Source organism: Schistocerca serialis, chromosome 11, assembly GCF_023864345.2.
Source record: "Schistocerca serialis cubense isolate TAMUIC-IGC-003099 chromosome 11, iqSchSeri2.2, whole genome shotgun sequence".
Taxonomy (NCBI): Eukaryota; Metazoa; Arthropoda; class Insecta; order Orthoptera; family Acrididae; genus Schistocerca; species Schistocerca serialis.
In genome coordinates this window covers 71,879,310-71,895,640 of record NC_064648.1, presented here as the reverse complement: position 1 = coordinate 71,895,640, position 16,331 = coordinate 71,879,310, and the positions used below count along the sequence as shown (strand labels likewise).

At 37.3% G+C, this 16,331-nt stretch overlaps 1 protein-coding gene across 2 annotated transcripts in view; it reads left to right on the top strand.

The window, feature by feature from the left end:
* The first annotated feature begins 5,082 nt into the window (after window positions 1-5,082).
* The window catches only part of LOC126426819 (zinc finger protein 70-like), a 72,199-nt gene continuing 60,950 nt past the window's right edge, over window positions 5,083-16,331 (top strand). For both annotated transcript variants that reach the window (XM_050088839.1, XM_050088840.1), the window contains exons 1-4: window positions 5,083-5,209; window positions 7,381-7,467; window positions 10,378-10,440; window positions 13,737-13,829. In XM_050088839.1, the coding sequence (XP_049944796.1) occupies window positions 7,399-7,467; window positions 10,378-10,440; window positions 13,737-13,829 (225 nt within the window). In that variant the 5' untranslated portion in view covers window positions 5,083-5,209; window positions 7,381-7,398. The remainder of the gene's footprint in view (window positions 5,210-7,380; window positions 7,468-10,377; window positions 10,441-13,736; window positions 13,830-16,331) is intronic.

Below are 16,331 nucleotides of genomic sequence, written 5' to 3'. Positions count from 1 at the left end.
ATAAATAATGACAAGAGCGAGGTTATCCCTGTGTGTACTAAACTAAGTCCGTTAAACTTCGTTTACAAGATCAACCAGTCAAATCTAAAGGCTGCAGATTCTACTTAATACCTCTGATTACAATTACGATCTACTTAAATAGGAATGGACACACAGAAAATGCTGTAGGCGTTTTAATGACAAAACACTCTGTTGGAGCATTGCTACGCAGTTGGAGAGCCTTACGATTGACGAAAGAGGTCGAAAGAGTCTAAATAAGGGCAGCTGGTTTGGTATTATCGTGAAACAGGGGAAAGAGTCTCGCGGAAATTACAAAAGAGTTGGGGTGGGAATCATTACAACAATGGCGTTTTCTGATGTGGCGCGATCTATATATGAAATTTCGATCACCAACTTACACCTCCGAATTCGAAGATATATTGTTGAGTCCCATCTACATTGGAAGAAATGATCGTCAGAATAAAATACAAAAAAGCAGCGCTCAGACGGAGAGATGTAGGTGTTCTATCCCGGCCGAAATTCGAGAATAGGAGACAAATAAGTTGAAAGTGGTTCGATGAACCCTCAACCAAGCACTTGCGTGTGTCTTGCAGAGTAACCATGTACATGTAGATGAAGAATATATGCATTATCTTAGGAGCTTACCTTCAGCACACATCTGTCGTGCTGCTTGGTAAACTTCAATTTTTTCATCCTCGGTTAACTTTCTTAATGTGCGGTAGTTAGCCACCATAAACATTGCAATTTTATGCAACATACTTACGCAAATTTTCTGTTCTAGGAAGGCATCGGCGGCTTGTTTCAAAGGTTTCATGTCCTGAAAATACATTTTCTCAACATACATATTTCACAAGTGGTTCTATAATATTCAGATGGAATAAAATTACAAACCTCTTCATCGTTATCCCGTACGGCACAGTGAGTTTTTAAGGCATAAAACCACGGTAGAACTAAATGTAGGGTTGGCTCCTTGTCACCCTCTAGATCAACTGTGGCTTCTTTAAACGGCTTAAGAAATTCTATAAGCTGGCCAGTTATATGGTGGTCATAACCCAGCATCATATCAGAGTCACCTTCATTATGTAAAACAGCCTTCACTGGATCAATCTGAGAATGGACTGATACAAGCATGTCAAAATAACTGTTCCAACTAGTAGAAACACACTGCTTTAAAGATGAGTTCAGTCTCACACAGAGACCTCTTCTCTTGAAGTACGAAACCGTAGCCCGCACTGTATTAAGAATGGCTAATATATTTGGAACATTTTCTTTCAAAAACTGTTCGCTCAGAACAGACTGTGTTTATATTATGAGCCATGCATGGAAGACGCTGATATATTTCGAGAGCTTTGACAATGTTACTGCCCTGGTCTGTGACAAACGTAATTTTGGCAATGTCTTCACGAGAAACACCCATAGTTTCTAAGCAATCTTCCAACTCGTTTCGAATATTAGAGCCAATTTTTGGGCAGTCAGGAAACGCAGAGAACATCAGTACATATTTATTCAAACGCCAGTCTGAATTTATGTAATGCATTGTCACGGACATGTAATGCTCCCCTTTGTAATTGTCTGTCCATAGATCAATTGTACTGGCACATATACCAGAACGAATCGCATGCACTATATCTGGGAGCATTTTGCTGTGCACTTTATCAGCTAAGGTTTGAACTTTCCTAGCTACTGTCACTCTGGAAGGCATAATATTTTTAATATCAACTGAGCCATATTTTTTACCTATGTCGATCAGTGTCTGCCCTAAATTAAGAAATCCTTCTCCTTCTATACTGCTAAATGGTCTCAGGTCCTTAGCACACATTTCGACGCACTTTTCGGCCACTAAATCTTTGTCCCCTTTCAAGATATTTACGGAGTGAGGGAACTGCTTGTCAAATTTGCACACATGTCGTAACATATTCGAGGTTCCCGAATAAGTACTTAAGAGCTTTTTACATAGTTTGCATTGAGAGACACCTACCGATTTATTGAAGCGGCCTCATAAACACACGAAAACGTTTCCCATGCGGCACTTGTGCTCTGTTTCGTTACCAGCACGTATTCGCCAGTTGTCAATTTTTTGTCAATCTCACTAAAGTTCGACCTATTCATTGTGCTGCCCCCACCGTTGCGATAAATGAACTGCGGGCTAACTACCTGGCTACTCTAGTCACGGTAGCTTGACAGCGCAACCTGTTGTCAGGCGCAGCAAGCTGAGTGGGTCCCGTGAAGCTTGGCAGGCTTGCAGGAACCCAGGTAGCCCGGGCTTGCGGGAGCCCGTATCGGCCGCATTACCCACTATGCCTCAGTACACGCGCACTCTTGTGTTTACGTCGCGGCAGGCTGACCTGCATGAATGGTTGCAGAGGAGCTAGGGGCAAGCAGGCTGCAAGGGGAATTTGTACACCTCTAGTTGTATAAGAAGAGGTACCAGAAGGAATTCGAGTGACTATGGAACTAACTGTCAGAGATCGGTATTTTCCTCTGGCAGTTATCGTTATTGGCTCACAGTTCTCGCTCTCTGGCAGTTACCGGGCTACCATTACAGGTAACCTGGAAGTTGGTAACGGAATAACTGTGTGTCTGCGTTCCCGATACAGTGACTCCAGTCTTAGACCCCGGTGATATTACAGAGACGATACTTACTGGAGCGAACAAATATTTACGTACTTCTTCGGAAATAGCCGCTGGCCATTGCGAATGACAAATAGCATGTCAGAAAGTATAACATAATACAGTTGAATATAATAATTATTATCCTCATCATTTGTCAGGAGATTGTCAAAATATGTGAATATATCACAGTAACTGCTAATATTTACATAATTGATACACTGTCAGAATAAAACACAGTTACGCACTTTTAATAAATTTATCATACACAGAACACCCGATCTTGACTGTTGCAACCAAGTGCTGTCAAAACTGAAATATAGCAGAATTTTTATCTAAGCTGGTCTATCAGTCTCTGTTACGATATTCATCTACAGAGTAGAAGGAGGGGTCAATGGAAGCGTCTGATTCCACCCGTCTGCTTCGACGTAAAGGTGTTGTTGTGTGTGAATGTCATTACAGCACGGTGTTTATGAGTTGGTTTTTGTGTCTGTGTGTGTGTGTGTGGGGGGGGGGGGGGGGGGGCTGCCGATCTAGTTTGCAGTGCCAGAATTTGCTGGTGTCATTACAGCACGGTGTTTATGAGTTGGTTTTTGTGTCTGTGTGTGTGTGTGTGTGTGTGGGGGGGGGGGGGGGGGGCTGCCGATCTAGTTTGCAGTGCCAGAATTTGCTGGTGGTAATTTTTTTTTTTTTCTAGCTGTGATGTTTTGTGTATTTATGGAGTATTGAATGTGATTTAATTTATGTACGAATGATTGATTTGTGGACTTTTGGGATTGTGGTTTTATTTTTCGCAGTTGTAGGTGTTGATTTTTTTGCATCAGTAGCTGTGGTGCACCTATATAGGTCACCGGAAATGACCGATTCCCATTTTCATAGTTGTATGTGTTGAGGTTTTAGTATCGTCATCTGAGGTTGACATGTAGGTCAAGGGAAATGTCCGATTCCAATTTTCGTACTTTTAGTTGTAGGTATTGGTGTTTTGGTATGGTCAGCTATGGTTGACCTATATTGTTCAAGGGAAATGTCCGATTCCTACAGATTTTTGTTGGTGTAGCAAAATGCTGTATTTTTTCTTTTTGTTCTTCATTTTGTGTTTTGGGATCATGGTGTGTGTGTGTGTTTTTTTTTTTTTTTACTAGCTTGTCCTCATCCTAAAACCCCCAACTTCCCGCAGTTGTCCCATTGGTTTGATTGTATTTTTGGTGGGAGATGTTATTGTATTATTTATATGTATCTTCGTGTTTGTTGCCATGTGTATGTAGTGACGTCATAGACACACTTAAAATAGCCATTTCCGGCATATTGATGACGGGTGGAATCAGACACTTCTGCATCAAATAGTCTTTCAAACATACTGTAAACCGTGCTTTATCTGGAACCAAGTTTTTAATGGTTGCTGACTTGCTGGCAGTTCATTGAAAATGCATGTTCCCGAATATTGGACCCCTTTTGGACCAAGGTAGTGATTTTAGGTCTTTATGTAGATTGCTGTTCCCATTTCTAGTACTGATATTATGTATTGAGCTATTGGTTGGAAATACTTGTAACAAATTTCATTAAGGAATAAATATACTAGGTAGCAGTGGTTAGAATACAAAGTTCCTTGAACAGGTTCCTACATGATGTTCTTGAATTTATACCACAAACGATTTTTATTACACGCTTTTACATGCGAAAAACTTTTGCTACGTTTGAAAGTTACCACAGAATACGCTCCCTTATAAAATAATAGAGTGAAAAAATGTGGTATGCCCTTCCAACTGAATTTATTATCGAGTTGTAGTCCCAGAAACGTAACACTGTCAACCTTTTCGATCTGCATGTCTTCATATGTTATAAACATGCTGTAGCTGGAGAAATCTAGCAGTTACCAAATCTGACATAAAACCTGGATTAGCGTACTCACACTTTCCCCAATAGGACTAGCTTTTACAGCACAGAAGTAAACGAATCTGTCACATTACGTATATTTTTTGTTGTATTACAAGGCTGTAGACTTTATTCTATTATGTGAGCGGCACAAGAAATTAGCTTCGAATTTAACCTACAGTACTCAGTTTACATATTACTTCATACTTAAAAACGCACATTGTTAACATTTTACTTAAACAGTGCTGTGGCGAAGTTCAGCGTACTTTCTGTCGCAGCTGCGAAGATAATATTTCTCATAGCGACCGATAACCTACAAACATATAATATTAAACACTAATAATCGTTCTAACATCAACTAAAATGTACCCGGAGTTAATAAGCTAAGGTTATGACAAGATTCATACGACATTCCTGCCATTTTTCACTACTTGCAGTTATACTGATAACTAAACTGATGGATTCGAACTATGTCGTTATTTAACTGTAGCCCCTCGGAGTATTCGCCGAAAATCAGCTACCTCTCACGTGAGTCCAACCAGAAATGGGCCGCCGGGAAGCGTACGAACAGCGGAAGCGAATCTGAAGTTCTCCCTTCTCGCCGCTTGGAGCGCTAGTGTCGCTCCAGCTGTGAAACGGTAACAAGTAACAACTTTTAACAGCAGTGCCGTTTAATGGGAGACTGTGTCACATTACAAATGTAAACCGTGGAGATAAATAAGCAAAGGTAACAGTAAACTTGTTGTTTCATTCAATCACATATTTATTATTCTTGTAACTGCATGGGTCACACGAAGCATTTTCCATGTATTTTGTTACGATGTTCTGACAATAGTTGCAATATTGTATTAATTTAACGGCATTTTGCCTTGTATTTGAAATTTATTTTGTGTATCCAAAGGGCTGTATTTAAATTATCGTTGGTGGATTGGTTTATGGTTTGGGCTAGTGTGCGAATTTGGTTTATACTTCTATTATGTTATGTTTTCCAAAACAAACAACTTAATAATAATAATAACAATAATATTTATTCAACATCGAATAATCAAATACAATCCCTATTCCCTAGAAATAATACAGTTTCAGGACATCATACAGATTATTCTTCTGAATACGTCAGTTTATAAATTACAAACTAAAGATTTGTTTGTATTAATAAATTTTACGTTTTGTTTTCCATAAGCTTGTAATTTTTCGAAATGGACAGAGATCAGCAACTTTGTGCGCAGGTACTCCCTACGTATACTATACATCAATTGTGAAAAGTACAGGTGCTGTTTGTAGCCCATAGCGTCTTGTGAAGTACTTGCTATTTTCGTCCCATCCGATAAAATCTCTACATCTATATTCTGTAATCTGTAACTTCATAAAAGAGACTATTTGTATTTTCGACGTTTTTTCAACAGTTTCCATATGTTGTGATCTCCAGTGAAAGTGATAAGTCATTTATAATTTCTGTAGGAAGGACGACCTACGACAGCAAATTTCTCACTCTCACTATTTGGTTACCTTAATCTGTATTTATGTTGTGATGTAATATTTTTTTTTTGTGAAGGAAAGACGAGGGATAAGAACAGCGTTTGTTATGATGTAATGTGATGCTTGTCCGTACTACAGTGGAGTAACTTCGATAGTATTGTTCAGTCGTTTAGTGCACATAGTTACTTCATTTCAGGAATGGGGCATCAGCAGAAAAGAAATGTTGGACATATTCATTTGTTGTGGCTATTTGGAATCATTTTAGTATCCTATTACTTGATCTGGAAATCGTGCACAACAACAGTTTTTATTAAGATGCATTTATGAATGTTTAGTGTAAGGATAATGCTACATCTTTGCAAATAGATGTAGAAAGGAAGTAACTAGTGTAGAAACAGCTGCTATATAGCCTAAATGTAATTCTCACCATGGGTTCACAGTTGAGATGGAGGAGAGGCAATAAATATGTTTAGTAATAGAATATTAAACATAGATGATGATAAAAATAATTTTGATGGTTCTTGAAAAAGTGCAGTGTGTGTGGTTCCTTTTTTTTTTTTAAGTGAATGGATAAAAATTCAGCACTGCAATATTTGCTCTAATCTGGGTATTCAGTTATGCCTTATAAAAGGAAAGCCTTACAGGAGCAACTGTGTCAAAAACACACATTAAACATATAATAAAATGATGCTGAACGTCTCTTGTAGTTAGATTTTCATTTTGTACATGTCAAGATGATTCTGAATAACTGAAGACAAACTGCAGACTAATGTCCAAGTTTAGAGGTTAAGTACTGAAAGTGCCACATACATGATTAAGAACTGCAAATTCCATTTTGTTCTTACCTGCATCAATGAGAACTGGATTATAACATTTGGATAATCATATGCATTCTGGTAGTCCCAAACTGAATCCCAAAGATCGAAGTCTTTATTTCAACTTATCTTTCTTCGACTTTAAAATTGTGGTTGATGTTAGAAGCTGATTTTCCGTAGAAAATCCATTTTCCATTTATTAGTTGCTTTGATTCCTCATAATGCTGTAGTTACAGTTCCTGTGGGAAAAAGCAAGACACGTATCAAGTAATGCTCACAGTAGTGTTATGTAGCTAGTGTATCTTAAACAAATGACAGAAACAAACAGCATCAATCAGTTGTAGCATTTGTTTCTGTTGGATGGATTTTGCAAAACACTGATTTTCTCTCATTTTAAGATTATATGTATGACACTTCATAATGAGGAAATGGTAAATCAGTTCATGTCATTGGACTCCTTTCTTCAGGTAGTGTAGAATTTTTCTAGTTTAGTGGTTCATCTGCTGCAGCCAGTAATGGACTGAAAATACTGCCTTTGAGCTGTATCTCACATTAATAATGGAAATTGAATGTGACTCTTTGTACCTGGTTCCTTGCTTTTCAGGGGCTAATAACTGCAGTAATGGACCACCAGAAAACTATTCGGATAAAAGATGAAACAAATGAAACAGCAGGTTCACCAGGCTCCATTGTAAGTAGTTACTTTGTAATTTTATTACTGTAGTTTCATTAATTTCGGTGTGTGATATGTTCTGTGAATAAACAGAATTCATGTTGTATTGCTGAAAGTATGCAGTAAAATATCCAGTGAGTTTTCGAGGTCACACACATCTTTTGTAGCACTATGCATAAATTGTAATATGTGTTAAAATTCACAAATGATGCAGGGGAGGTTTTAAATTTAATTTTTGTAAATGTAGGCAAATTTGTAATCCACTGCTTATTGCCAGTGATAACATCTTTGTATAAAATTAAGCTATTATGACAAAATAGTTCACGAGTGATTGGCTGGATGTCAGTTCCAGTAAGCACAGTATTTCAGTAAGTGTCCACACTGCCATCACCCAGTGTGTTGACTGTTAGTACGGAATTAAACAAATGGTTCAACACTGCTATGGCAACTTTGATCCATACTGTCCCTTTCACACTAACCTAGACCTTCAGCTTTGCTACAGATCAATTTAATAAATTTAAGCATATTCTTAATGCACTGGCAGTGGTTGTATGTTTGCTTAAAGGCAGATTTAATCTGAACTGATACATTTCCTTTAAGTGTCATCTTTAATCTACAATGCAAGAATGAAGATGACATTGTAATGAATATCAGCAATGTAATTTCAAAATATAGCAGGGTCAGGTAATGCATTATTACATTCTATACTTGAAAAGTGGGCAATAACTAGACTTGAAGACAATAGATGCTTTTCATATGTTGTGCTACAGGAGAATGCTGAAGATTTTTATAGGGAGATCCGAGAGCTAATTATGAGTAAGTGGTTAAAATTTAATCCACAATTTGACTAAAAGAGGTTTGGGATAAAAAAGTAGAGAGAGACAAAGGATTGACTTCAGTAAGCAGGGGCAACTGCAGTAGCTGCAGAAATGGACTACTGGGGAGAGCTGCGTCAAACAAGGTTTAAGACTGATCACAACAACAAAACAGTGCATTGAATAGAAATTGTAATTTCAGTATTAACAGTAAATGTTTTCTGGAACTGAAAAATAATTACAGGTCTAGTGAACAATACGAACTATAAGTGTAGTTTTTTCAAGTGTATCATATGTTACATAGGTGGTACCTTGGAGTTGTGTTTGTGTGTTCCTATTCTAGAGTGTGTTTGTCTGTTTTGTTGATGTCACTAGTTGAGTGGTGGCTTGAACTGTCTTTTTGCTATGCCAGCATAGGGCTAGTGGAGATGCTGGTCACTTAAGGAAAGCAGTGATGTGGATTGAGTTCTATACTACACCTGTAGCAGTTATATAGTTATAGCACAGCCTAAGGCCTGTGTTAAATAGAAAGGTGATAGTCTAATTGTGGTTTGTAAATGCCAATAAATGTTTTTATAACAATATTTTTCCATATTTACCTTTGTGCAACTGATGAAAACCCTTGTTTTCCTACTGTAGTCCAGTATTTTCAGATTTTTAATATGTCTACAGGTGTTAACCGCACTCAAAACTTTTTTTCTGTAGATCCTGATAGTTCTTCAGTTTTTATTTTTCTAATATTTGCATATTGTTGGTGAAGTCATCCATTGATAATTTCTTAGGGCTTGTATTGCTGCTGTGTTAATGATAATCGGTCTACCAGTGCTCAGTCAAGATATCTAATTGTTACCTTGAAAGAAGTTTGAAGAGATATTTACTGTGAACATTGATTTAAGAAGTTAGTTTCATATAATAATGTCTTGCAGTAGCACTTCTCTCTGAATATGTAAACTAAGCCTCAATAAGATCAGTAACAGAAAATTCTGTAGTATACATTAATTTATTTTTCTGATACTGTGTACATGCACCCTGATATATTCCAGAGTGTATATATTTGATGGTAGCAAACTTATGGCAAAAGTAAGAGGTTGTACGTTCAGTATTGATGTTCTTTTTGTAAATATCTCTTCTACATACATCAGTTCATGACAAATGACATTTGTAGAATTGTGAGGATGTTACACAAATATTAAGGAATTTTTGTTGTAAACAATGTAACTTGAAGTTTGGATCAAACTTTTGGTTGCATTGTAAAAGACTTGTTGCTTCCTTTGCCTCTCTCTTCTTGAATGTTTCCACAGACTGGTGACAGTACAAATGTAAGAACATGCTCCATAAATTGGCTTTGCAAAAAAATGTCGGCAGATTAGCTGTATATGTTGACAACATAGCAGACAGTCTGCATTGAGTCAAGCTAGACTTTACATTCATTATAAGTCTGGCCTAAGAATAACAGTGTAGAGAACTATGTTGTCCAGCTTTCAACCTTTTCGCCTTGATTTTATTTCACTTCTCTTCTTTGTATTTAACTTCTATTAGTTTTTCTGAAAATTCGAGGATTATCTTGCCCATTTTCATTCTTTAAATGGTAATGCATCTACTATAGATAGTGCATTGTGAGCAAGTTGAATAATTTGTGATACTATAAAACCTGTAATTTCTGTGATAATAATCTTATGCCACTCCCATTTGGAATAACCACAGAAACCAAGATACACATGACATTTATCTTTTGCACTACTTCCATTGTGTAAGAATACCTGTTTTTCAGTAACTCAGTGCTGTATTAAAGAAACAACCTTGGCTGTTTCATCACTCAGAAATTAATTGTAGAATAGTTCTGTAGTGACGAAGATGTTGAAAATAATGTTGTGATTCTCATAATGTTAATTTCATTCTAATTGAAATATGACAAATCAGTTTTCCATCAACCAGAATTACTGTCACACAAAAGAACATATACCGAGAACTGGCAATAAAATGATAGTTGTGACATTTATTAATCTTGACAGTTACTTCAATTTGACTTCAAAGATGTGAAAGTTCTTAACAGTGTGTGGAGATTATGACTGTTTAACTGCACTCGTTTTGCTTTGTTTTGCTCTTACCACAGGTCCAGGTATACCACTCCAGTGTGAAAATAAAGGAAGAATGGCAGGAGACTGGGAATCAAGAGGTAATTCTAGTATTTTTGTGATTGAGTAGGATCTTCACAGTTGTGGGGAATGTAATGGAAGAGGTAAGCAATATAGCTATGTATTAGTGTCAAAGTTTGTTCAGTAATGCTTGTAATGATGACTGACACAATATCATCATTTGCCCACTTGCGTCAAATATGGCATTGAAGACTAAATATAGTATTTTTTAGGCATTGCTCTATATGGATTGAAGGATTGTCTTCGTACAGGAACAGTAGTTTTAGTATATACATTAGTAGAATTATTATCTTGTACAAGGGCATGCTGAAAAGTAATGCCTCCACATTTTTATGTAAGTAGTGTCAACACTTTTCAAATAAACAAGCTTTGTTAACTTTTACATCTTGTATGTTTGACTTTGTTGACAGAACCACAACCTCACCTCTGCTCTCACTGCTTCAGTCACTATCTAATCAAAGTCCATGAAGGTATTGTTTAGATTAGGAAACAAATGAAATTGGATGGGTCAAGTCGGGACTGTATGGAGGATCATCGATTACAGTGAACCCAAGCTGCCAGATTGTTGCAGATGTTGCAGCGCTAATGTGTAGTCGGGCATTGTCATGCTGAAGGAAAGGGTGCGGCATGTATGAACACTCTTTGAATTCAAAACCTGATCACAGTACACTGCTCCTCATGCACCAACACAGTTAAGTAACACATGTTCATGTTATGTGCTATAATCCAGAGCCCTCTAGCAGCAGATGGTTTGAATTTGGGTCAGTGGAGCGACAAAGCCAATTGAGGTATTTCATATTGTGCACATTACTCAGTCGAGTAACATGTATGACATGTAGTACCTCAACTGATACTGAGAACAGAATAAAAAAAATTGAGGCATTACTTTTAGAACACCCATGTATATACAAACAAAAATAAGATGTATGTGTGATTGTGTTGATGTATGTATAAAGTGATGCATGATAGTTGCTGCAAAGCCCTGTACTTGATCAGTCATTTCCTACCTATTTGACCAGTTGTTTTGATTAGTAAACTAACCACAGATATTTCTTTGACTGAATCAGTTGTCATTCTCATGGGAGGTGTGCTTAGTGGGCAGAGCAAGAATGAGAATTCATTATATCCTGTGAAAATGATGATGAAGTATGATTCAAGATATGAATGCTTTTCCTTGAAAATACTCCAGAATATCAGGAAACGCAAAGTGAATGTTGACACTTCCCAACACACTTCTGATTCATATCACCAACTGAATCAACATGATACTATATAATATCCACATGTGCAACAATCTGGCAGTTTTTGTATTTTCCGCCTAAGTATAATCTATTATTAAAATTAAGCTCCATAATAGGCTTCTGTCCTTTGTTCTCTCTTCTATATTTCCATAAACCCTTACAATGTCATATACTTCAATTTGTTTCATTATCCTTGTTATCAAGGTATTTACCCAAGCTGCATATCGACTCTGTTTGCCTTGATTAAATTTTCTTCACTCTTTTTCATTTCTATGTTTTCCTTCATTAAATATTTTTTACTCTTTTCATTTCTACATTTTTTTCTATGTGGAAAATCTAAAGGAAGATGGACAGATGGAGCAAACTCCATCCTGCAGAATGTGAGGTGTTAACAACTGCAGGGCCTCATTCAGTTGGTCCCTACATCCAGTGTTCTCTGGATCACACACAGTTTACATTATAGTGCATTTAAAATTAGTTGCAACTTCTGAAGTTTGGCTCAGATCGACCAGCCAGCGCAGCTGACTGGTTATGTGCCAAGCATTCCTGACGTTTTCTTCGCCTACAGCAATCTTCCATGCTGGCAACTATGCTTCCCTCCACTCACTTTGTACTGAACTGTCAAAAGTCTCAACTAGTTTTAAATACATTATAAACAATCTTTCCTTTCGTGCATTGCATATTAGGCCTTTGCTCTTCCTTGGCCCTTCCAGGCTTCGTCAACCTATTGGTTGTGCATTTGCACTACTTAATAGTGATGTTGCTATTGGCTGACTACATCGTGTGTCCTGTGCTCTGAATATCTGGTGTCATCGGGTGGTGAGATAACTGACTGGCTTACAAAATTGTGTCACAATTTTAGTGCTTCAGAAACTAACATGCTGTTTTGGGTTGAATTCGAATTTATTCTTTTGTAATTACAAAATGTGAAAATGCAGTGTACATGTTGCTGCACATCAAAGATATTTCTGAGAGCGCGTTTTTTTTCTTTCTTTTAAAATTTTCTCTGGGTTTTGCTGTCTTAAGGTGCTGTGAAGAAGTGGTGCTGGTGTCTAAAACCTTAACCATTGAAAGGATTGGTGTGTTTCACAGTCCCGTGGGATTTATCATGGTGAAAGTGTATGTTCGCCCTGGGAAGAGTGTATTTTTAACCAGGATTTTTTTTCCTTCTCTGCATATACACCCTGTTATAAGACAGAGTTTATCTGTGCCCATGCTATGGACACTCTGTTGTGATTACTCAACCATAAACGTACCGTTATGTCCGTTGCACTGCTTTCAGTCTGTTCAGAAATGTGCAACTGTCTCCTTTGCATGTCTTCATTTCCTCCTATTTATCCATTTGAAAAACTGTGTCAGCATAGCTCCAGAGTGGGGATTTGAGCTCAGGAGAATGATAATTCTCGTTCCTGGCACAGGATTTTCTTGTAAAAAAAGTATTGTATTGCAATCATGTATCGTTAATGTCAGGGTGTTGTAGCTGCCCTGTCTCGTTATTAATCACTACATGCAGAGTCCTTCATTAGATAGTTGCATGATGAGAAAGTTCTCATCACTACTTTTCTGTCCTAATGTACGGATATCACTTGCACTGGTGGTAATGCAGAATTGGTGGAACAGGAGGTTCTGGTTGTCACTGATGGTAGGATTTTGACAAAGTAAACAACTAACAGGAACTGAAGTGTAGATGATAGAAAAAATTGCCATGAGCATACATAAACAGTCCATGCAGCAGTCCAAATCATGAAGTGTAATGGAGGTAAGATCAGAAACTTAGGACCTCTGCCTGCCTTTTGCAGGCAAGTGTGCTACCAAAAATGCACTTGCCTGTGAAAGGGAAAGGTCTTACTTCTGAGTACGAGTCCTGCACACAGTGTTAATCTGCCAGGGAGTTTCAAATTTATGCACATTCTGCTTCAAAAGGAAAATTTATTGTATTTGTATGATTGTTGCTTTTTCAGCAATGTAATTTTTTATGAGAGGTGCAGTTGAAGACAAATCCCTCTTAATAGTCATACAGTAGTTACAGAAGTTTATGCGCAAGCTTTAAGTGGGTAATTAGTTTCCTTTTTCAGTTACTTCAAGATCCATTAAAAATTGAAGATCCATGTTATGATATAAAGGAAGAGCCAGGACTAAAACTGAATGAGAGACTCTCTGAGCATAATGTAAGTTTTCAAATCAGTGTTGTTTTATGCTTGAGTTACAGCAAGACAATCATGAATGTAATGGCTGCATATAGTTAAAAGATCATAGATGGAGAGCCATTCTAACCTATGATACAGTAATCTGTAGTATTTGTGTAAAATTTCCATGACTCTGGTTATCCTTGTGTTGTACGTGTTAGCTGTTGTTGTAATTGTTGTGGTTGCATGTCCAAACATTGGTTTGAATGCAGCTCTCCAGGCTACTCTGCCCTGTGTAACCCTGTTCATCTTTGAAGAACTGATGCAACTTACACCCTTCTGAATTTGCTTACTGTATTTATTTCTTGGTCTCCCGTTGATTTTTAGCACCCCCCCCCCCCCCGCCCCCCCATGCCTCCACCCCCGTGTGCACACTTCCCTCCTGTTCTAAGATGGTGATCCCTTGATGTCTCAGAATGCATCCTGTCAACCAATCCCTTTTTTAGTCAAGTTGTCCTGCAAATTTCTTTTCTCCCCAATACCAGTCAGTACCAGTTCATTAGTTATGTGATCTACCAATCTAATCCTCAGCATTCTTCCATAGTACCACATTTCAAATGCTTCTATTCTCTTCTTGTCTAAACTGTTTATCCTCCCTCTTTCACTTCCATATGTGGCTACACTCCAGACAAATACCTTCAGAAAAGAGTTTCTGGCACTTGAGTCTGTATTCAATGTTAACAAATTTCTCTTCTTCAGAAACACTTTTGTTGTTTTTGTCAGTCTATATTTTATATCTCTCTACTTCTACACCTATCAGTTATTTTGCTACCAAAGTAGCGAAATTCATCTACTACTGTAAGTATACTGTTTCCTAATTTAACTCCCTCTAACCTTTGACCAGTGCAGCACAGCATTATTTGGATATACACTGGTAAGGCAACACTATAGCTACTGCCCACCATGAGAGTGAATGCACTGTGCTGTGTACACAGGGCTGTGGGGGTATTATTATGCTAAAGGAAACATATACCTGGGCTTCTATTGAACCTCTAGTAGTAACCAAATACACTGTGATTACTGTGGATTGTGTCAATATGGTTCCATTGATGCTTTGTCTTTCATAGTGGTAATGCAGATTTCCAGGTAGGTTACTATCCATTTCAAAAGGCCAGAATGATACTGCAGTGGTTTGAATAGTATTGCAGTGAATGAACATCCATGGTGTGGCAACCAAATTCAACTGATGTGCATCCATGGAACACATTCCAACCCTGAACTCAGAAACCAACAGCCCATAATTCATGGGATTTGCAGGAGTTAAATTCTAGGCAGATGTAGTGCCATATACCTCGAGAAACCTACCAAGAAATGGTCAAATCTATGCTATGCAGAAACACTGCTGTACTGTATTGCAGATATGGATCAACACACTTTCAGCCAGATGAGTTGATGTATTTGCTCAACAGCATGTGATACTATAATATCTGGTCAGAAAATTAACTTTATTAAATTACTCTTTGAATAAGATACGATAATCAATGAAAAGTATGAAGATCTTCATACTGAAATATGGAGAGCTATGTTGTATGCACATAATGAGAGGTTTTTTTTTTTTCTCAGTATCTGGAAGACTCATTTTTAGCCTCGGGGTCCACTGATTCTATCAAGGAGGATCCAGTACTAACTTTAGGAGCAGAAGAAACTGAGAATTTCATAAGTATTTACATCTTACAGATGGATTGCATGTGAAGTGAAAATATGTCATTTGGTAACTGTGGAGTACAAAGGATGCATTACAGTGAATTTAGCATAGTTTGTAACTCTTAGTAGTTTTGTAGTATTGTGTTATTCCACTTGAATTATTGTCAGTATTTTGCTGAGTGCTCTGAGTAGAATTTCAACAGAGGTGTAACAATATATGTAGTCATAATTTCACTGTCACAGGTTGATATCAGTTACACTAAGATCATGATAATCCAGCAGATCTAGTAGTCCAACATGTGCCAGATATTTTCCCGTATTCTTTGATCATTTGCATGCCTTCGAGAAACATTGAAACCTTTTGGTGTGACATATTTTCAGCAACAATCATTTGCCTAACAGATTGATTATATTCTCATCAAGATATGCTAGTTATAATATTGGCTTTGTGCTACTATCAGTGATTCTTCATTCACTAAACCTAAGTTTACAGTACTTATTTTTGCATCAGTGCTTTGGTATTTTAATTATTTAATGAAGTCGTAATGCTGTGTTAGTATTCAGATACTTCTATGACTGTCAGACTACAGCACAGTAAAATGTTTGTATGTACAGTGAACATGTTTTCCAAATAGAGCAAAAGTGAACCTAAAGCAGCAAAACACAAACATGTGATTTTGACAAGCCACAAAAAACTGGACAACATGAGCAGTTTGGAAAAGAGTGAGAACCAAAACAGTATTATGAGTGAACTATGGTCTAAAATGATTGAAGAAACTGAGATGGAAAGCAATGCAAATGATGATGCGATTACAGCTGATGGTTCTGAAATTGTACAAA